At 40.9% G+C, this 24087-nt stretch overlaps 1 protein-coding gene across 2 annotated transcripts in view; it reads right to left on the bottom strand.

Annotated features, from left to right (window-relative positions):
- MYOZ1 (myozenin 1) overlaps positions 1-9923 on the bottom strand; it is a 51653-nt gene extending 41730 nt beyond the window's left edge. Inside the window, exons 1-2 of one of the 2 annotated variants that reach the window (XM_089510804.1) lie at positions 9714-9922; positions 686-778 (exon numbers count right to left, since the gene is read on the bottom strand). In XM_089510804.1, the coding sequence (XP_089366930.1) occupies positions 686-761 (76 nt within the window). In that variant the 5' untranslated portion in view covers positions 762-778; positions 9714-9922. Of the gene's footprint in view, positions 1-685; positions 779-9713 lie in introns of both variants that reach the window. The other variant, XM_089510805.1, reaches the window with a different exon arrangement.
- Between the last annotated feature and the right edge of the window lie 14164 nt (positions 9924-24087).

Raw genomic sequence — 24087 nt, 5'->3', positions numbered from 1 at the left:
ATACACAAGTACACTCCTGACCTGGCAATAAATCAAGGAACCAGAAGTTCTAAACAAAGTACACCACTTTGATCTAATTTGGAAAAGCGGTATATAAATAAAAATTATTATTATTATTATTATTATTATTATTATTATTATTAACATGACCGCCATTGTCTTTATTTTCGGACTAAGGAAAAATTCTCTATTCTTTTCCAATATTTTCAGGATCAGTGTAAAGCTGGAATTGTAGCTTCGGCTGTAGTTCTAATTGAAACCAAAGGTTTTACATCAGTAGCAATAAAGGTGCCGGTATTTTTTCCTGAGGGCAGGGCTACCCAGAACTTTTCCCATCACCCTACCCAGATCCTTCTTCTGCTTTAAACTCTATAGCACCATTTTATACAAGCAAAGCAAACACAGGAGACAAACTACATGCACCTGATCATCATGCGGAGTTGGCCATTTGGTCAGTCATCTGGCTCTTTGGACTTCTTGAAAAGCCTGACAGATTTTTCTATAAAGGCCATGTTTTGCCCACCATCTTCCTCCTCTACATCTATGTCCTTTACCAACTGATATGTACAGTTATCACACTGACTTTCCTCTTCATGAAGAAGAACTTCTGCATCCTCAATATGGCAATCTACAGACAATCCAAGCTTCCTGAGATTAAATATTGGGATAGGAGTTTGTGTCTTACCTTCTTGGGTTAGTTCTAAAATGAGTTTAGTAGGTTTTCTCTTCTTGTGGGGAGCTGGGGTTCCTGCAAGAGGCATGCTGTTCGTGGGATTTTCTGTATGAGAATGGAATGGTGGAAATGAATTCTAGTTCATGTTAGACACAAAGCTGTTGCCTGCCTTTTTAATTACAAGAGCATGCAAAAGTTCTTTTTGTTCTCTTCCCTTTCTGGTATACATAGAATATTTACCAACTAACTTCATCTCTTGGGACAAGAGCATAATCCACATGGATGCTAATAGAATACTTTTCTTTCTCCCTCAAACAAATACAGCCGAAATAAACTCCAGGCATACATAAGAACTAACTATCACACTCTATGCAGTTAAAGGCATTTCATTTTCTCTGAATGTTTTGCAGTTTTGATCACTTTCAAAATCTTCCCACCATCAATAGGAATTGCCTGATTTGTACTCAGCTGCTGAAGACATACAGGATTTGCTGAAATCTACTTGCTGTTGCTGGCATGCAGGAGAATCAGTTCAGGGCAGAGGAATATGTTTGAAGAGGTTTGTGTCTGGATGCTATGAAAATTTATTTGCTTGGAATTGTTATTGTTTATATGACGTCAAAGGCTTTCATGGCTGACATCTGTAGTTTTTTGTGGGTTTTTTGGGCTATGTGGCCATGTTCTAGAAGAGTTTCTTCCTGAAGTTTCGCCAGCATCTGTGGCTGGCATCTTAAGAGAATGCTTGCCTGGAAAAAGTTAGGTGTGTGTGTGTGTGTGTGCACGCTCACACACACACACACACACACACACACACACACACACACACTGTGTGAGCCTGGGAATACAGGAATGATTTGCATGTGTATTGTTCTGTTGCTGATGGCAGGCCTCAGGCTGGGGGGCTAATCCTCTTTTGCATTAGCCTCCCAGCCTGAGGCCTGCCATCAGCAACAGAACAATACACATGCAAATCACTCCTGCATTCCCAGGCTCACACAGTGTGTACACACACACACACACACACACACACACACACACACACAACTTTTTCCAGGCAAGCATTCTCTTAAGATGCTAGCCACAGATGCTGGTGAAACTTCAGGAAGAAACTCTTCTGGAACATGGCCACATAGCCCGAAAAACCCACCAAAAATTGTGTTATTGTTTATCTTTGGATCCTTGAAATTACTAGCCAAATATTACAATGGCTTCATACAATTAAAGTCAGTCATCACACTCCAGTAGTGTTAAAGCAAAATAATAGTGTGACATTGTTGCACTAGGATTCAAAAGAAAGTTAGGTCACAAATCGTTACTAGTCATGATAATTATTCTGTACTTCCCTTTTCAGAGGCAGTATGCCTCTCAAGAGCTGTTTATGGAGGACTTGAGTTGAAGGATGCTCTGTTGTGTTCATGCCTAACTTACTTCTCATGAGCAACTGGTTTGTAAACAGAATGCTGGACTAGACAGAATGTGGATCTGATCCAGCATGGCTTTGGGTTTTTAAAAAAAGGAAGGAAAAAGAAAAATAATCACAATGAAATTATTACCGAGTTATAGTTATTCCTTCCTGCAAAGGAATAATGGTACCTATAACACTTATTTTCAGTACAAGTGTTTAGGCGTAGAACCTGTAAATAGCCGGTTGTATTAAAGAGGAGGCTGTTTGTGGTAGAGTCTGTAATCAAACTAAGCTCCACTTTGTTCCCAGGGAAGTGGAGCTTGGCTGGAGGAGGAACTAGTAGCCAGTAGCTTTTCTATCTAGCTGCGGTCCCAGGTTCTGGAGCTTGGAAAACAGTGATGTTATTTGTAGGTGTTTGAGAGGGAAGCCCAGTTTTAGTGCCTGCTGAAAACTACTGAACATGGACAGTGAGGGAGCTGCTGCAATAACCTGCAACAGCTTTGGCATGTTTGTGTTCTTGGCAGTGGATGTGGGGAACTTCACCTGCATCAAATGCTAGTTTGTAGCCCTGTTGGAAGAGAAGGTACAGCAGCTGGAGGCCTGGGTATGTATATTTTAGCATATTAGGGAGCAAGAAGTTTTGGATGGGGATGTTCTAGAATATTCTGGATGGGGAACACACAGAGGAAGTTTCTGAGGAAGAGTTCAGTTCCCATACACAGGAGATAGCAAGTAGCAAGTAGATTTCTATACCACTTATCAGTGCATTTAAGCACTCCCTAAGCAGCTTCCAGTGTGGAAACTGATTGTCCCCAACAAGATGGGCACTAATTTATGCGACCTTCGGAAGGATGCAAGACTAAGTGGGCTCTGGAGCCCTTGGGATTGAACTCACAAACTTGTAGCTGCAGTAGAGGTGTTTAGCCACTGTGCCTCCAGGGTTCCCTTCAAAAGACAGTTGGAGGAATGTGACACACAGAAGTTGGGAAGCCAGGGATCGTTCTGCAGGCTTGCAGCTACAGAACCAATGTGAAGCTCTCTCCCTTATCAGGGATGACGAGTCCTCAGGGAAAGTGCAGGAGATCTTGTTAGAATCAGCACAGGGAATAGCTATTGGTAAGCCTCAGAGGAGGTGTGTAGCGGTTGTGGGGGACTCCTTCCTGAGAGGTACAGAATCAGTGGTTTGTGGGCTTGACAAGATGTATCAGGAAGTGTGTTGTCTCCCTGGGGCAAAAATCCATGATTTTACAGTGATGCTGACAGAATTTGTCAAACCTACTGATTGCTACTCCTTCCTTTTGGTTCATGTTAGAACCAATGATACTGCAAGGCACAGCCTTCAGAATATCATAAGGGATTATGAGGCTCTGGGTAGGCAGCTGAAAGAGCTGGATGCACAGGTTGTCATCTCATCTCTTCTCCCAGTTGACGGGCACAGTCCAGGAAGGGAGAGGAAAATAGTGGATGTGAATAACTGGCTCCACAGGTCAGTGGTTTCATTAGGGCAGGCATTACTCAGTGCAATAACTCATGGTATCTCCTCCACATTGACTTCCTCCCTTACCACTCCATATGGAATATTGAGCAATGGTTTTTGTACTACTCATTAATCATAATTCCTGCATATCACTAAAAGTCATCGTAATAGTTGTGATATAAAACAACTAGCAAAATTAAAATTGGACCTTTAAATTACACTATCATACACACAGCCTCAGTGGATTTACATATGCGTAGTTTCATGTGGTTGAAATGAAAATTTTGTAAAAGGTGGTGTTTTTAAAGAAATTTTTAAAAGAATGTTTTTTAATTATTTGATTTTTTATAATACTTTAAGTTTGTTTCTGCCAAAAATGAGATGTTTGAGGAGCAGTCCTGTCACTTCCCTACGATGTCACCTGGTGTGCTCTGCATCTCACACTCCTGTAGTGACGTCACTGTCACAGATGGTGCTGCCAAGAATTATTTGGATTCTTGGACCATGGTCTGAGGTTTCAGGAGGGGGGGACTTTGGGCAAAGGATGTGTTGCACCTTACACCAGTTGGTAGAAATGTTTTTGCCAATAGTTTCAAAATTTGATCAGGAGGGCTTTAAACTCAGTTATGAGGGGGAAGGAGACAGTATTCTAGAGAGCAGGAGTTCATCAAGGGCTGGAGATAATAGCCATAGAGAGAACAAGGCAAATAGTGCAAGGACCCAACATTGGGAGATAATTTTTTCACATAGGCAGCAATGGGAGAGGACCCATGGTCTAAGATGTTTCTACTTTAATGCACAGAGCATGGGAAATAAACAAGATGAACTTGAACTCCTAGCACAACAAAGCAAATACAATATAATAGGGCATCACTGAGACGTGGTGGTATGACTCTTACGATTGGAGGGTTATAACCTTTTTAAGAGAAATAGGCCAAACAGGATAGGAAGAGTAGCGTTATATGTCAGGGATGTTACATCTATGAAGAGATCCAGGACTTAAATCCTAGAAGCGAGGTGGAGAGCATCTGGATAAAAATTAAAAGGAAGGGAAACAATAGGGATGTATCTTATTGTGGGAGTCTATTATAGACCTGGAAGTCAGACTGAGAAATTGAATTATGACTTTCTAGGACAGATGACCACATACTCAGAAAAGAAAGATGTAGTAGTGATGGGTGACTTCAACTATCCTGATATTTGCTGGAAGTCAAACTCAGCCAAAAATTTAAGGTCCAGCAAATCCCTCACTTGCCTGGTAGACAGTTTCATTGTCCAAAAGGGTGGGGGAGGCAACAAGGGGATCAGCCATTTTAGATCTGACCCTAACCAACAAGGATGACCTGGTTTATAGGGTAGAAGTGGCAGGATCCTTAGGTGGGAGTGATCATATTCTCCTGGAATTTGTTATACAGTGGAAAGGAGAAGCCAACCATAGTCAGACACTCATTCTAGACTTTAGTAATGCTGATTTCAGAAAACTTAGGGCTGAAACAGACGGCCTGTTTAGTCCCACTTGGTGCTGGTTTGGTGGTGTGGGGTTTACATGTGTCGTGCCCCCAAGCCAGACAGGTTTAATGTACACAATGTACACTCTGTTTTATGCACCAAATTATTAAAATATTGTGTAAAACAGTAGCATCAAATTAGGGTTGGTGTCACCAGGTGCAGTAACTCATGTTGTCACTCCCCACTGATATCCTCCCATATCACACTGTACAGAATCTATAGTAATGTTGTTGTGTGAATGTTACTCATAAATCCTAATTCTCATAAATCATTGAACATAATGGCAATAGTTGTGACATAAACAACTAGTAAAATTAAAATTATACCTTTAAATTACAATATCATACACACAGCCTCAGTGTATTTACGTGTGCATAGTTTGAAAATTTGGTATGAAGTGTTGTTTTTAAAGAAAATTTAAAAATAATGTTTAAATGTAAAAATTTATATTTTTACATTAAAAAAAAAACACTAAGGCCTCTCTCCTCCACTGACACCATTAGTTTCACTGAGCTTCAGCATTTTAAAGTGATGCAGGTGAACATCACAACCTGTTTCTGCCAAAAGGCAGATTTTGGGGGAGTACTGGTGTCACCCTTTGGCTGTCACCTGGTGTGGTCCATAGTCCCAGCATCCCCCTTGTGATGCCCCTGGTATAAAATTACCTTCAGGCTATGTTTATAAGATGTATCTGAAACATAAATGAATTTCATGTTTTGACTTGGGTCCCATTTCCAAGATATTTAATTATGTACAAAATCCCAAAAGAATCTGAGATCCCAAACACCTCTGGTCCCAAGCATTTTGAATAAAGGAGACTCAACCTATACAGTGGGCCCTTGTCATACGCTGGGGTTTGGTTCCAAGATCCCCGTGTATAACAAAATCAGTTTATGCTCAAGTCTCATTAAATATAATGACATAGCAAAATGGTGTCCCTTATAAAAAATGGAAAATCAAGGTTTGATATTTGAAATTTATGCTTTTTTTGAACATTTTCAAACCGCGGATGCTTGAATCCGTGTATAAGAAATCAGTGTATAAGAAGGGCCGACTGTATATAATTTGCAGTTGTGTGCTTTTATAGCATTTTAGTTGTTTAGTTCTGAGTAAATGCTATAAGATTGCACTCTAGGTAGGGATTTTGTTCCTTTAAAAAATTGCTTTTATAACCTTTCATTTCTGCAGTGACTTGGAACTTCATATATGGGGCTATATCAGTCTTTTCCTGCTACAACTCCATCAAGTACATTACGGGGAAATGTTTTGGGGAGCAGTGCATTACTACACATAGAAAGCTGCATTACTAAACAGATTTTAACCTTGGGTCTGCTACACCAGCATGTAGGTTTGAACACTGGAATATGACTCTGGACAGCAGGGTTTGTATCCCCACTTGGTCCATGGAAACTAACTGGATGACCTTGGGCAAGTCACACTCTTTCAGCTACAAATAAAGGCAAAGGTAAACCCCTCTGAACAAATCTTGCCAAGACATCCTCATGACAGGTTTGCCTTAGGGATGCCAGAAGTCAGAAACGATATGAAAGCATACAACAAAACAACTTCCTCTTGAAAAGGCAAATAAAATTTGTCCCAGGAAGGCAGTGATCAGAATTAACCTCATTTTTACTGTTATTTGTTCACTTGAAAAAGCACCTCTGAAGGTTTGATCGCAAAACAGGTATTGAGGAAAAGAGTCTTTTGAATTATTCTCTTCATTGCAAGTTTATATTTTCTGGTCCATGTTGCAGACTTTTCTCCGCAGTCTTTCATTTATGGCTTCTATAAAATGTAATGTCTAGTCCTATTTTTCTTTATGAACAATTTGTTGTTTTGTAGGCCCTTTCTTCCCCAGGCAATGCCTTTGTTAACTGTAAAGCCTACTTGAAAAACCAACAACAGCCTCTCACCAATAGACTTAATATGAAGATCTTAAATGTTCTGTCTTGTCTTAGTGGTTCTACGTGGGAATAGGCAGTATTTTTAGAGAAAGCTGCCATGGAGGTTCCAGGCTTCACTTTCTTACCTAACAACCTATATTTAGCATCCAGAACATCTCTCTGACATTTCCTTATGTCATTGGTACCTACAGTTTTACAGGTCCCTTAGCTCTGATCCCTATAAGGCTGCCTAGATATCTGAAGACTCTGGCCAGCTTCAGCTCGGAGGCAATTCTCCTTATAGTCCTTCCAGCCATTGCAAACCAAATGTTCCATATTTTCCATGTCTATGTCCCTTTAGAGAGTATGCCCCCTTCCCCTTCATGGTTGCAAGAGGTTTTGGTACAATATAAAGGAGTATTTCCTCCACTTGAAGTAAGAAAATTACTGCCCAAAATTTAATGAGCCTCAAAAAACATGATGAAACCTTCTCTCATGTTTCTCAGAATTTCATAAATGTATAATGATGTTTAACGTTTTCATTGCCTTTTCCAGCTCAAACATTTTCAGCTTAGTACATTGTATTTTGTCTTTCAACGCTAAGAGTTTTGGCACAACAACTTACTTAAAACAATGAATGTGGATATGGATATATTCAAATATGTTGTACAAGTCAGGTGGGACAGAGAACACCTGATCCTCATTTCTATCTCCCAAATGCTGATCTTGGCAAGTTGAGGATTATTGATCATATTTGAGGGAAGAAGTTCAGCAGAACAGTTTGCTATTTTGCTATCTGGAGTCAAGGCTAAGGCTGAGAATGATAGCCATTGGGCTTCCAGTTTTACATCCACAATTTTGTTCAAGAGATTTTGCCAAATTTCAGCCACAGCAAAATAGGTTGGATATCTCTGACAAGACGTACAGACAGAATTTAGGCATCCATGAAACTGATTGCTCCTTCTATTTAAAGCAGAAGGAAAAAATCAACTAGCTGGACATCTAAATTCTGTTGTTTCTGCCATCTGTTCTCCAGACTCTGATTAGAAGTACAGAACTACAGGCATTACACTGAGAGGATTTGTGAAATGTATCAATTACAAACAAGATTTTGCTTTCATTATCCTTAGATTTCAAGGGCAAAGGACAGTATTATTCTTGTCTTGTAAGACAAACACAAAATTTCACAGTAATTTCTCATCCGAGCCCAAGAAGAGTTCAGACTGGGTTAGCGCCCTTCCATCCAAAATTAAACCATTATTATAGTACTTTCATTCTATCTGGAGCAGTTTAAGAGATGGGATATGAAAGCTGACCTTTACTGTTACCACCTTAGCCAGAGCAAATGAGGTCCCTGCAGTTATACAAAATGCCTTCTGCTTATATCATTCAAAAGAGAGTCCATGTATATGTTCAGTAAACAGAAAATGTAATGGGGGGGGGGGGGGACAGAGAGAGTACAAACTGAATACAGTAACCACTGTAAAAGTCTATTTTTGAGGGAGGACAATTGTAGAATGCATTACTGATAAATTATTGGTGTCCAGTGCTTCCTTTCTAAGCAAGAAGCCTCTGGTGCAGCAGTGAGATCTGGCATTATACAGTTACGATGTGCATCCACACATTATGTATCCAGAAATCGGGGGTACAACATGGGTCAGTAAAATCCAGTGTATGATTTAATTCTCAGAAATCTGGACAGCTGCTCTGGATATAGACAAAAGGGATTGAATTGGTTGACCAAGCACTGGTAGCACCACACCATCTGCATGGGAAATAGGTAAGGCGTCTTGCTGTGGTAGTGGGATACATTAGTAGGCAGGAGAATAGTCTTGTGTGAACCCAAGGGGAAGAACTTATTTCTTTTGATACTCAGTATGGCCAAGAAAGAAATGAGAGAGTTGGAAGGTTTCCCAAAAGTCCTGAGCCATACCATAGAAATGCTGACGCTTTCAACACTGGCAGTGAAAATTTTGAGGGGTTCACTTCAAGAAAAGGAGCTCTTGGGGAATCCCTGTAACATGGCATTTCCATGATCTTGCTTTTCTAGCATGGTAAAGGTGCTCCAGTTGACAGTTATCTACAACTGAGAAAGCATTTAGTCACCCTGGGAACAAAAAGGACCCCAGGACCAATTCCATAGAGAAAAACACTTCTTTCTACTCCCTTCGAGTTCTCCCAGGGTCAGACTAGATGCTGTTTAAAAACATGACTTGTAATAAGCAGCTATGTCTTTTTCTTATTTATTCTGGAGTCATTGCAGGGGACTTAATCTAGGTTGTGCCTCCAGCTCACCCATTCTTTGCTGTCTCTGTGGTTGCAAGATGAATCGGGTCTGGCTGTATCACTATCACAATTTTTATTGTTGAAAGCTATCTATTTATACACTGTCCAGCTGATAAACATCAAGATGCCCCCCTCCATTTGGAACTTGGACCACAGTATGTGTGTGTGGGGCAAGTCAAAGGGCTAAAGCCACCCGATGTATCTCCTTGAGAGAAAAGCTCAAAATTGATGATCCCTGTTATTATTCTAGAATAAAGAAAAGCCAGGAGGGGGTTTACAGGTGCTCACCATCTCTTTAAGGCATTATCTGTATTGGCCCTCCGCCTGTTTTGCCTTCTTATTCTCTATCCCACCAACAGGCGACCTGCAGTAGTGCCATGTGGATTCTCCGCAACTGTTCCTTTCTCCCTTTCAAAGTCCTTTTATTTCTCATTTCTCATTACCATTCCTGACTCACCATCACGACTAGGAGGGACTCACCTTAGGCACACATACACAGGCCACTCCACGGAGCCTCCAGCAGCAAGAATAAGGGTTGGTGTCTCTGGTCCTCCTTTGGGTAGTTTTGCCAGAGGCTCAATAGCTCTTGACCCCCCGACTATCAGGGCCCCCCCACACACTCCCTGCTCAGGGTCTGCACAGCACAAAGTGCTGATGTGGAGTGCTGTGAATTTGACTCTTGGAGACTCTGCTCACACAGGAATCCTGGAGTTATTAATAGTCAATGGGATCTCGGAGTCCAAGGGTCTCAGATAGCACCAGCACAGAGAAGACTGGGAAGGGGGAAAAGTGCATCTCAGCACTCCTGCAGCAGCTACCTTGACCTGAGGCCAGATGCCAAGAAGAGGTTGGGTCTGTTCTTTATCTCCTCCCTCCAACATTGGTCTCTTTGTGTGGACGTCTTTGCAACTGGGTAAAGATTGCATAAAGTATGTATGCCTGAAATGATCCATGTAAATATATTCTACTCTATGCAATCATGATCATCTAGGTTCCTCATTTTATTATTCTGTCGTTTGAGATTGAGCCCCTAATTAGTTTATGTGTGAAGGAGAAAGAAAATAAAAAGGAGGAGCGGGCAGAAATGTGGCAGCACCTTTAAGACTAACTAGGGTGCGGGACAGACTGTCCAAAAAGGATGGTCTCCCGGCACCTAGCTTTGGTCTGTGGGGAAGCCGCAGCCTCCAGACCGCATGACTTCCCCGCGGATCAAAAAGAACCTGCAAAAAGCGGGTTCTTCTTGTGGCGCGACATCATAATGGCGCTGCGACATGCGGATGCTAGGCATCCGTCACGTAATGATGGAGGTGCCCATCTGTACAGGGCGCTGCCATTTTGATGCCTCGTCACGTGTGGGGGGCAAGGGGCATCTGGAAGCGGCACCCCTCACACATGACGAGGGCGACCTATCGCGCCTGTCTGGACCGGGCCTAGATTTTATATTAGTATCTGTATTAGCTTTACAACTAAACACTAAAGCTAGAATCGTCCAAGTCACTGTATTCCCCATCAGCATGTGAATGTTGGGCAGTGAAGAAATCACATTAGAGGAAAATCATCTCATTTGAGACATGGTGCTGGAGAGGAGTGCTGAGAATACCAAGGACAGCCAAAAAGACAAACAAGTGGATCCTTGAGCAGATAAAGCCAGAAATTTCCCTGGAAGCCAAGATGATGAAACTGAGGCTGTCGTATTTTGGCCACATCATGGGAAGGCATGGCTCTGACAATAATGCTAGGAAAGGTGCAGTAGAAAGACAGAAAGACCACATATCAGATGGACAGATGCAATCAGTGAACGCAGGGGCCTGAAATTACAGGACCTAAGCAGAGCAGTGGAGGATGGAGGTCTTGGAGATGTCTCACTCACAGGGTCACCATTAACAACAACAACAACGAGCTTTCATGGATATAAACTCACTTCTTTGGATGCAGTACATCAGATGCAGTAAACAGACACTTTACATTTCAGTTTGCATCCTACTTTTGGTACTCAAGAAAAATATTTTTAAATTTAAGAAAAAGTTTAAATTTCCTCTCTACGTATTTCCTCTCTATTTTGAAAACTTTTAATTGTATATTGTAAAGTAAGTCATGAACTGGTTCAGATAGAATTGGATTGAGCTTGGAAGTGCTACCATACAGACTCGACTATAAGTCGACCTCATGTATAAGTCGAGGGGGGCCAAAATTATGGATTTTCATATGACTCATGGATAAGTTGAGGATAAAACTTAGGGGCATGGAGCAAACAATGTAAAGGACACAGTTTACTATCTTCATACAGAAATGTCTTATTCAGATCCTTCTCAGCCCAATTCCTCTTGCCTCCCCTTTGAAAGGAAGTACCAATGACGTGCCACTACTGCCATTTTTCTGCTCAAGCATCCAAAAAGGACAGAAGCGGCATCATGGTGGAAAGAGTAGAGGAGGCTGGTGCTTCTTTTGGGTGCTCCCAGGATGGAGTAAGCTCTTAGCTTTTGCCACTCTACTTAGGGAAGGGAAAGAGTTAAAATACAGTACAGTGGACCCTTGTTATGCGCTGGTGTTTGGTTCCAAGATCCCCCGTGTATAACAAAATCCGTGTATGCTCAAGTCCCATTAAATATAATGGCAGAGGAAAACGATGTCCCTTATAAAAAATGGAAAATCAAGGTTTGATCATTGAAATTTATACTTTTTTGGAACATTTTCAAACCGTGTATGCCTGAATCCGTGTATAACAAATCCATGTATAAGAAGGGCTGACTGTACTTACATTGACCCATGGTTAAGTCGACCCAGCTTTTTGAGGTTAATTTTTGACTAAAATTTCTAGACTTATACATGAGTATATACAATACTTTTATATAGAACATTATAGAAGTAGAGAGGGGAGAGGGAAACTCAGGGAGAATTGCTTAGTGTGAGGTGCTGTCAATCAAATGATACGTCTTTGCAGAGCACTGAAAAAGAGTTTGTTTTTGATTTTTTTGGAGCACAACTCCAAAATTCACCCTGCCAGTAGCATAGCCACTGGGGGATGTTTCAAACTCTGTGCCTTTAGGTTCTAAGGTAATTCCACTCACCAAAGCAGCCCATTGATTTTCTCTGCTCTAGAAAGACTATGAAGGATTCGAGGTCAAGCTAGGAATTGGCCCGAGCAAGAGCCCTCTCCAGCGTGGCTGTCTGGCTCCCCAGATTTTGTCTTGCTTCCCTACTTCCAGCTCCTAGAACTTCAATGTGTAACTTCCAAAGGTCCATTGATAACCATGGCATAATTTTGAGAGCATAAACTAGGGCTTAGGCACCTTTTGTCCATGTGCCTTGTTGCCCCTCTACATGCAGGATTCAAATCCAAAGGACAAGTGTGCACAATTTATTATATTTAAATCAAATGTTTTTTTAATGAAGGGTTTGTAGGGAAAAGGTTTTTACAGACAAACAGTTCTTTGGTGTGGGAGTATTATGAGGTTATTATTGAAAAACCTTTAAAAAAAGACTTATGAACACTTGTGATTCTTTCCAAGTAATGTTTGGATACACATGGAGATCTGAAAATTAGGGGTCCTTTCATACAGGAGTGAATGATGCACCACTGCAGATGCCTGCTTAGCAAAATGGGCCATTTGTTTTCCACAAGGAATGTATGGCATTCCCTCCAAGTCCTAGTTTGATGTCATACAAAAAAAGAGAACCAACATTTCAAGAGACTAGTCTTACTTCACCCCAGTATCTAGAGCTAGGAAAGGTCACCTTTCTGGACTACAGTATGAAGTCCCCTGTAGTAACATATTTAGGCCCTGCCAGTTTCTCTCCACTATGGCTCCACTGCGGGAGAATCTCTTGGTTTATATTGCCATGCATTTCAGTAGAGTCACATTCATTCCCATAGCATCGTTTTCTGAGTTCAGCTTCTGGCTTCTCTCATTATGAAAGGTGATACAGTAACTCTCCTGCTCTGCCTATGAATCTCAATGTACTCTCCCCAAGCCAGCAGAAGCTATTTTCTCTCTCCTTGTCTATATATACAAACCTCGAGGGAACGCACGTTGTGGATTGTATGTGGCACTCTACTTGTAAATCTCCAGCACTTAGTGTTTTGTGTGTGTTTCAGAGGACAGACTTTGCCAGCTTATCAGTGATGCTAGAGTTAATACAAGAAGCTTTTTAAAAACAGTATAAAATACAAGTTGGTACCTCCTCATATATCCAAAGGCGCATACACTGGCACACCCAACCCTAGACATTTGTGTCAGCTCATATTCTTGCAGGATTGGATTGAGATCATGGCTAGCAAGACTGCAATAGTGCGCGGTTGCCAGTGCATCCTGTCCTAAGTATTTAGTTGCTGGTGCTTCTTGTCACAGGGTTATATTCCTTAAGTCCATCAGCTTCAGCTTTTTTAGAACAGGGTTATAACAAACCAATTAAAACAAGATATTTGTACACAAATTAGTATAGTTTGATAAAGGAACCTGAACCAATATTAGGTTTTCTTGTCATCAAAGTATGTGTATATTCATATTACCAAGAAACTTTTTAGGCTGATGAGTAGATGGTATCTACATCACGTTTCATACCGATGCTATCACACTTTGGATGTTATTAAAAGAAATTAAAGGCACTTTTATATATATTTATTTGTTGTGTTTTTAAACCCCCAGTTTAAACACTACATTTTCCAGTCATAAGTTACGTGATTCTTAATTTTCTGTCTTTATGAAAATCCATATTTGGTTTCTTTTTTTATTCATTTATTCAACTATGATTAAATTCCAAAGTAACCTGAATCTGTCAGAGTTAGCACCCAGAATCCCAGACAATCAACCAGTCAGCTTGATTGATATAATCAACAGCACTTTATTGATAGATCCAGAATCAGACATGTGCCTCACTCAGGTTCTTAGCTGAGACTAACCACACCCCTCCCACAGACAAAGTAACAGAATTCCCAAAAGCCAAGATCCCCTCCCATGCAGAAACCCGCCAAGCGAAGCCCCTCCTGTTTCCCACAGAACTGAAAGCACATTCCCTGCTCAGAGAGCCTGGCCCTGCTATGCACTAAACATTACTATCTACATTTCTAACTGCAACTAAAGCCCCATCATCCCCAACTACTATACTACAACACTAACCACTATCTGGTAGAATACTAACAGGATTCTAACAGTATCTCAGATTTGTTTAGATTTACACAACATTTGTTTCTATCACCATTCCAATTGTTTTTTAGAACTGGGGGAAAAACCTATTTCTACGAAAGCATTTACCCTATAATGCTCAAAAAGGCCTGTTACAGACAGGCCAAAATAAAGTTGCTTTGAGTCACTTTGGAGGTATGGTATTTCAATGATGCATGCGTCCTAAGAGTCCAACACCAAAGCCACACTCCAGTGCGGCTTTGGTGTGGCTTTTGGACTCTTAGGACTCATGCATCATTGAAATACCATACCTCCAAAGTGACTTGAAGCAGCTTTATTTTGGCCTGTCTGTAACAGGCCAAAGAAAAGCTACTAACTTGTCCCAACAACAGTTACACTCAAATGCACACTCAGAAAACAATTCAACTTGACTTCAAGGGGCTTATCCAGGTTACTGCAGAAGCTTTATAAGCTTTTCCTTGTAAAAAAAAGTAGTTCAACCATTTGATCATTTTTATTTGTCTCAGTGGAATCCTATATGATCTGTTACATTACCTAACTTTGTATATACTAGGTACATAGCAAAGGAACTAAGAAACCTCTTTACTGAATTGTGTGAAGATGCATACTGGGACACTGTAATGTAATAGCAGCCCGGATACAGACATTACACAACTGCACAATTCTAATTCCTGAAGATGTAAATCCATTTATGAAGACGTAGGGTCTCAGCAGGATTCCAGAGCTTTTCTGCAACTTTCCTAGCTCTCTAACATACTATTTGAGTGATGGAATTAAACACAAACTTAGCCACATCTACTTGTAGATTCCTGCACTGGTAGTCCACACAAAATGACTATATGATTCCAGAGATCCCTTCCAAATCTACAGTTTTAAGATTCTATAGATTCATCTGGTGGCATTATCAGGTTGAAATCCCAGCTTCCCCATACAGCTTACGCTTTTGCATGAGCCAGTTGAAGCTTGTCAGTGTAACCTTCATCACATAACTATTGTTAGAATAAAAGTGAAGGCGGTGAAAATAATTTACAGTGCCTTCTTCTCCAGGAGATAAATGGAATGAAATGCATTTCCAACAGCCTTTGGGGGTTGGCTACAAGTACAAAATTTCAGTGAATTCATTGAAGTTTATTTGGAGCTTAGGCCTGTTATAGACTGCCAAAATAAAGCTGCTTTGGGTCTCTTTGGAGGTATGCTGTTTAAATGATGCATGGGTCCTAAGAGTCTGGAGGTCGTGCCAAAGCAACACTCCATTCCTAAGCACTGGAGGGCAGCTTTGGTGCAGCTTCCGGATTCTTAGGACCCATGCATCATTTAAATAGCATACCTCCAAAGAGACCCGAAGCAGCTTTATTTTGGAAGTCTGTAACAGGCCTTAGTTTTATTCAGGCATGCTCCCCTCTGAGATCCACCATAATGTAGTGGTTTCACTACAACTCTGGAGAACAGGGTTCAAATACCTGCTTGGCCATTGAAGGCCACTGGATAACCTTGGGCCAGTCATACTCTCTCAGCCTCAGAGGAAGGCAAAGGCAACTCCCCTCTGAACTAATCTTGCTAAGAAAACCCCATGATCGGGTTACCTTAGGGTCGCCATAAGTCAGAAATAGCTTGAAGGCACACAACAACAAATGTTCTCATCTACAAGCTGAATGAGGAACTATGGAGTTTATCACACGAACGAGATCGGGAGTTTATCCTGTGAACATCTCGGAAAAATTGCATAATTATGTGTAACGATTTCACATGACATCACACAAAACCCTCCATTAAAGTGGTCACGAAGAAGCATTAATTTGCATCTTTTTACTTTTGGGATTTCAGCAACAATGCATTTCCGATATCACTTTATTTGCGCAATTGCGTGTGCTAATCATTCATACAATTACTCAACATTTCCACTTCATTTGCGGGATGCTTTAAATGCGCTTTAATCTCTCTTTAATGTTGAAATCAGCCCCAGTGTGATAAACTCCTATGATTTACTAGTCACTTCATCCTCTCCCTTCTCAGCTGCTCAGTCAGCTTCTGCCTGGAACCTGGTGGAGACAGGAATCAGTCAGGCAGTCTGTATGCACATGCCAAAGAGAGACTGTAACTCTCTCTTTTCCCATTTTGGTTGATGGAACGTTTAGGGGGGAAATCCACTAGTTTTAAGGTAGGGGAGAAGGAGATGGGAGATCTAATTAACTTTATTGGACGTGAGCTTCAGACACATTCACCTGCCTCTTTTTCTTAGGCTCATGTCCATTGGATATTTTGGCATCTTGTTCTTGGACAAGCTTTCCAGTCTTCAAATATAAGGGGCACCTGGCAAGCCTACTTACATTGGAGTTTACATGCCATAGCTTACATTGGAGTTTACATGAATATCGAGGACATAGTTTTTTTTTTTTAAGAGCGGAAATATCCTAGCATATTTAAAAATATAAGATGTCCAATTTACGGGCTTCTTCTTGGATAGTGTATTCCATCAGCCTTGCTCTGTACTTGCTGGGAACCTTCCACCAGCAGGCAAAAGCATTTTTATTCAGGCCATCCACTAGTCAGGGCTATATAATTGGTGAGGGCTATTGTTTCTCTTTGTTGTAATGTGTCCTTATTGTTTGAATTGTATTGTTTTTGTTTGAATTTAAGTGGAGTTAGCTGCACTTGAGCGACCTTTTTTTCTTTTACAAAAAGGCGGCATGTAAATTTAATAAATAATATGCCTATTTAATTATTCTCCTCAGAATGGGTTTAGAGGCCCCATCCACCCACTATGTCATCTGGGTTGTGTAAAGACCAACAACACAACCAGTTACAGATTTTTGAATACATAAGAGAGAGAATACCATCTGCTACGACCTTTCAAATTAGTCGAAACCCAGAGACAATATTTTTGTTTGCCTGGACTGGAATGACAGATACTATTCTTCCAGGTTTCTGTTCAGGAAATGTAGGGAAATCTGGTTACCCATAAAATTGGCATGGACACATCCGGCATAATTTTGTTCCCCTGGAAGTGCAGAATAAAATGACGTTCACTTGGGAGTAGATAGATAAATTTATTATGATCAACTGGTCAAACATCAAATAAACATCAGTCAACAAACTTAATAAATCACAAATAAACATAATAATAAATTATCAAATTATAAAAGTAAATGATATTAATTAAAAACACTTGGGAATACTGACTTAGAGGCTTTTAGAAAAGCAGCAATTGTATTTAATAAGTACCCTAAAAAGACAGAATGTGTTCTCAGTTTGTGATGAATGCAAGCAGCAATTTCTGAATACCTAAATCAGAAGTACAGACTCACCATATAATGGGTTAGATCCAGAATTAGTCATACTTCGAGTAAGTTCATTGAAATTAAAACCAAATATGTATAATTATATCTAGGTTTATATTTATATCTAGAAGAGGAACATACTACAAGACCAAAAAGACATAAAAAGGCATTGGCTGCAATACAGAGAAGAGCTATACAGAAGAGATGACAAAATGAATGACACATGCAATGAGGAAGCATACGGAGATGAACCCCAAATTCTAGACAGTGAGGTGGAAGCTGCAATAAGAGAAAATGGGAAGGATAAATCTTCCCAGGAATAGATGATATTCCAATTGAATTGATACAATCCACACAGACAGTATCAACTCCATAGTTTTTTGTGGGTTTTTCGGGCTATGTGGCCATGTTCTAGCAGAGTTTCTTTCTGACATTTCGCCAGCATCTGTGGCTGGCATCTTCAGAGAATGTTTGCCTGGAAAGGACTTGGCTATATATATTGTGAGACCTGGAAAGGCAGGAGTGATTTTGCATGTGTATTGTTGGTTGCTAATGGCAGTCCTCAGGGTGTGAGGGTCTGCACAAGAGGACTAATGTCTGCTTGATTAGTGCTCATTGTCTGCTGGGAAACCCCTGACCCTGGGAGATTTCTCATTTGCATGTGTCTTTATCTTGCTATCTTTCAGGACTGGTAGCCAAACCTTGTTTACTTTAAGGGATTCCAGCCTCTGCCTCTGTGTTCTCAGAAAAGGCAAAGGGTGCTCAACCTGAGGATAATGGATCAGAGGACAGAAAAGAGGAATTTCAGGACAGAATAAGTAAAGAGATAGTACAGGAATACTTGTTTAACCTAAACAAACATAAGTCTCCAGGACCAGATGAACTACATCCAAGGGTATTAAAAGAGCTGGCAAATGTAATATCGGAGCCATTGGCAATAATCTTTGAAAACTCCTGGAGAACAGGAGAGATCCCAGCAGACTGGAGGAGGGCAAACGTTGTCCCCATCTTCAAAAAGGGGAAAAAAGAGGATCCCAACAATTATCGTCCAGTTAGTCTGACATCAATACCAGGAAAGATTCTAGAGCAGATCATTAAAAAGAGAGTCTGGGAACATCTAGAAGGCAATGCCATAATCACAAAAAGTCAACATGGATTTCAGAAAAAGAAGTCATGCCAGACAAACCTTATCTCCTTCTTTGATAAAATTACCAGCTTGGTAGATGAATGGAATGCTGTGGATATAGTATATCTTGATTTCAGTAAGGCCTTTGACAAAGTTCCCCATGATATTCTTGCAAACAAGCTTGTAAAATGTGGGCTTGACAAAGTAACTGTTACATGGATTTGTAATTGGCTGACCGGCCAAACCCAAAGAGTGCTCAACAATGGCTATTTTTCATCCTGGAGAAAAGTGACCAGTGGGATCCCACAGGGCTCTGTCCTAGGCCCAGTGCTAGTCAACATCTTTATTAATGACTTGGAGGACAAAATTGGGGGTATACTTATCAAATTTGCAGATGACACCAAATTAGGAGGAGTAGCTAATACCCCTGAGGACAGGATCAAGATTCAAAATGACCTGAACAGACTAGAAAACTGGGCCAAAGCTAACAAAATGAATTTCAACACGGAGGAATGTAAGGTACTGCACTTAGGGCGGAAAAATGAAATGCACAGATATAGGATGGGGGACACATGGCTGAATGAAACTACATGTGAAAAGGATCTTGGAGTTAGCTGCTGCATCGCACTGTTGACTCATATTCAACTTATGGTTTACTTGAACCATAAGTTGAATATGAGTCAACAGTGCGATGCAGCAGCTAACAAGGCCAATGCGATTTTGGGCTGCATCAATAGAAGTATAGTGTCTAGATCAAGGGAAGTAATAGTGCCACTCTATTCTGCTTTGGTCAGGCCCCACCTGGAATACTGTGTCCAGTTCTGGGCACCACAATTAAAAAAGGACATTGAGAAACGAGCGTGTCCAAAGGAGGGCGACTAAAATGGTGAAAGGTCTGGAAACCATGCCCTATGAGGAACGACTCAGGGAACTGGGGATGTTTAGCCTGGAGAAGAAAAGGTTAAGAGGTGATATGATAGCCCTATTTAAATATTTGAGGGGATGTCATGTTGAGGAGGGAGCAAGCTTGTTTTCTGCTGCTCCAGAGACTAGAACACGGAACAATGGATGCAAGCTCCAGGAAACATTAGGAGGAACTTCCTGACAGTAAGGGCTGTTCAACAGTGGAACGCACTTCCTAGGAGTGTAGTGGAGTCTCCTTCCTTAGAGGTCTTCAAACAGAGGCTGGATGGCCATCTGTTGGGGATGCTTTGATTGTTATTTCCTGCATGGCAGGGGGTTGGACTGGATGGCCCTTACGGTCTCTTCCAACTCTACGATTCTATGATTCTATGATCTAGTTTTGCACAGCTTAATAAATTAAATATTATGTGGAGGACAAAATAATTTGGTGTGGAAGAGATTCTGGTATCTTGTGTTTGTGTCAAATTCTTATTCAGGGGAAGAGGTGCAAGAGATGGTCTTTTGTTGCCTGGGCAATTTCTTGCCCTGCATTTGGCTCATGTTGGTCAAACGTGGGATAACATTACAAGAATGGAAGGTAAGCCACCTATTACCAGTAAATGTGCTAGAGTGAAGGACTGTAGCCTGCTGCTCTCATTCTCCCTGCTGCAACCTGAATAGATTTATAGCAGTGATCCAAATTTTTCTTCAAGGCAAGCGGGAAATGTTGAGGGTCAGAAAGCCCTAAGCTAGACTGTCTTCAGATCTAGTGAAAGATTTCACACCACTAGCACTGAAGACAGATTCAGCCTTGTCTGCACTGGCCATGATACTCCAGTGGCAGTTGTTCCAGCCTGCCCCTGATACCTGTACCTCTTTTCCTATGCCATGGCAAGTGTCTGCACAGCTGTACCACTGGGCTGCCTGGCATGTCTGCCGACACTTCAGGTTGCTCACTTCTGACGTCAGAATGAGGAAGCAAGTGAGGAACACACAGTTGGGTGCCTTGTTCTGACCTCAGAATGAGTGGCCCATGGCAGTGGCGGATGCACCAAGTAGCCTAGTGGGACGTCTGTGCAGAATGCTTTCCATGGCATGGAAATTCCTAGAAGATCTGGAGCAACAAGTATATTATTTTAATGTGTTTTAAGGCTGTAATCCCGTTTTGGTATTGAACATGCTGGATATCATCCTGACTGCTCATATCAAAAGCAAGGTTTTGGATGTGTGTTGTCCAAACAGGACAAAGCCATAATGTGTGTGTGTGTGTGGGGGGGTCTATTGGCCCATGCAGACAATGCCCTAGTTAGCTTTTGTATATACAGCGTGCCCTTCCCTGACACGGGGGATCCATTCTGTACTCCCCTGTATAAGGGGAATTCTTTGTATGCTCAAGCCCCATTAAAAAGAAATTTGCCCCATGATAGAGTCGCCATAAGTTGGAAATGACTTGAAGACACAAGAACAACAACAAGAGTCATTACTCTTGTTTTCAGCTGATACTGTATTTGTTCCTCTTGTAGTTTAAATGTGTGTAATGCACCCCAACACCATCTTCAGAAGAAACTAAGGACACATAATTTCATTAGTACAGGTTGAGTCTCCCTTAACCAAAATGCTTGGGACCAGAAGTCTTTTGGATTTTGGAATATTTGCAAATATATAATGGGATATCCTGGAGATGATATCCTGGAAATGAGACCTAAGTCTAAACATGAAATTCATTTATGCTTCCTATAAACCTTAGACACATAGAGTGAAGGTAACTTTATACATTATAATCTTTCACAATTTTGTGCATGAAACTGTACACTGAATCATCAGAAAGCAAAGGTGTCAACCACCTATGCGGACAATTTTGGATTTGGGAGTATTTTGGATGTTGGAATTCCAAATAAGGAAGACTCATCCTGCAGTGATTTGCATGAGGAATTAATGAATCAAAGCTACCTACTCTGTCAAGTGGAAGTGCTACTACACAGCAGAAAGCATGGACTGCAAAACTGACTTCCACAAGTTCCTCGTTCCCAGAGACAAGAATCAGTGTTCAGCTTGCATCCTTTCAGATAATGTGGCACAGAGTAATTGCCAGATGTGGTTTGATGTCAAGTCCAAAGGGCAGAAGATTAGGAGGAGAGGATTTCATAAGTCCGCTATAATGTTTTAAATCCTCCCAACTTAACACTATAGCAGGTGAATGTTAAAGTCCTACTAGCAATGGGAAGCCCAGTTATGCCATCTAGTGACTAAGGGCATGTATGCCTTACTCTTGCTGCTGTGAGGACGGACTGTCTTCCAGTCACAGTGGGTCCAGTCGGTGTAGGGTAAGAGAGAGACAGACATTTTCATGGTCAGATTTTTAGCTTACTTTTTAAAAAGCACCTTGCAGTCGTGAAGGAACCCTCTCTGGGGTACATAGTAGGCTTTCTGTCCAAAGCCATTCAGCCCAAAGCCAGACTGGCTAAACACAGTCCCATGTTCCAAGTCTTTTTAGCACATAGTAAAATTTACTGCTGAACCATTGCAGAGCTGTGGTTGAATAAAATTTTGTATGTACTGTAATTCAGTTTATTTCCTTTAAAACATCTATCAATGACATTCTAGAGAGGTTTTTTTTAGTTTAGCAAGAGAAGAAATTGAAGAAGATGTAACTGAAGAAATTTGGAAGGTTTTTATTGTTTACGTTATTCATAGAGTTGAAACTCCATTTAATCAAACTTCTTTCTAGAAAAGTGCACTTTGAACATTAGAGATAATGTCCAAAAGGATATGTATGTACAACCTTTTTGAAGATAGGCTTATACCCACAGCAACTGTCATACTATATTATATTGTTACGGTACTAGAAAAGATTGTAATGGAAAATAGAATAACAATATAAAAAAGCAAATATTTAAAAAGCAAAAAGGTTTTACACAAGTGCTTCTGGAAACAGGAGATCTATTAGAGCCTGCTTCCGGTGCCAGTGTCAGAATCTTGCAGTGCAAACCACCAATCCTTGAATATAGCAGCTGTGGAAGGTTTGGCTCCTTTTGAACTGGGAGGACACAAAGAAGGGGGAATTTGGGGCAGCAGTGGCACATTTTCAAGAAGCATTCTATTAATGGCTTGGATCCTACACAGTTTCTTCTCCCTTGAAACAAAGAGCAACATTATAGTCTCGTGACATCCCTTTGAGGTATGCGACATGTAGGATACAGAGCCCTTTTGCACTAATACAATTACGACACTATTGCCAAGACATAAGACTTTATTACACCAGCTTCCCTCCCACTTCATAATTATGTTAGCGAGCCTGAAAATATTCAGTATCACCCTTCTGTTCAATTGCATGAGTGTGCAGCTTTGGCAATCCATAGTTCCTTTTGCACCGGTTCTGTAACCCTGTCTTCCATGCTTTTCAGCATGTGCACCTTTGCTGAGATTATTACTCTGTTTCTTTCAGTTTTGTTTTTATTTTTATGCAATTATGCAATCGCAGCAAAAATAAAATCATCTCCTCCGACAAAAGAGACGGCGGAACATCCTCAAACTACTCAGGGAGTAGTGAAGGGTGAAGAGGGGGAGAATCACACCTGCCACATGACTGTCATCAATTGTTACCTCTGTGGAAAGGACCTTTTGCAATGGAATATGACTAAGGGAATAGGAGCAATATTAGGAGCCTATTGATGGGCTTTCCATGTCAATGAAAAGGTGTGCTACAGAAATAAAGGAAATGCAAAGCAGCAACTGAATAGACATGATGTTGTGTGATAACTACTGGCCAGATATGCTAATATCTTGCTTTAATTCCAATTTACCGTCTCGTGAGAAGTCCATTGTCTTGCTACAATAGTACAGACATAAATGGACAGTCTGTGCAATGTCTGGGACTGGTCTGGAAGAAGATTAATATTGGGCCATAAGGAAAAGTTTTGCACACTCAAAGCAATGAGAGAAGTGCACCATTATGGCAACATAGGCCTAAACAGAAGTGTGGTGGTGGAAAGCCAAAAAGTGGCAGTAATAAAGATGCGAGATGACCAATAAAAAAACCAGTTTACTAGCATTTTATGGAGTAAATTATATAACTTGTGGGATGCGTTTTCCACTTTTAAACCTTTGCATCCTGAATAACACAGGACGTTATTACCTATGTGATACCTGTCTATGCTTCTTTAAGAAGTAGGAGATCACGTAGCAGCATGTTAAATAGGCTTTAGATGTGCTGTCTAAACAGCTTTTTCTCCGATTATTTCAGTCTGGCAGCTTAGCATACACCTAGCCAAGGACATCTTTGAATTTTGCAATGAAATCAGTCTCATGCCATCTAAATGTAATAGCACTGGTCAAGCACAAAGATGTTGGGAGTCATACAGGATTAGCACCTGAGAGTGAAAAAGGTGATGAAGGCAACAGTT

This window comes from Sceloporus occidentalis, unplaced genomic scaffold, assembly GCF_023333645.1.
Source record: "Sceloporus occidentalis isolate IW3139 unplaced genomic scaffold, rSceOcc1.0.p SCAF_2, whole genome shotgun sequence".
NCBI lineage: Eukaryota > Metazoa > Chordata > Lepidosauria > Squamata > Phrynosomatidae > Sceloporus > Sceloporus occidentalis.
Note: the sequence above shows the minus strand (reverse complement) of the source record. Positions and strands in the feature narration are given on the sequence as shown.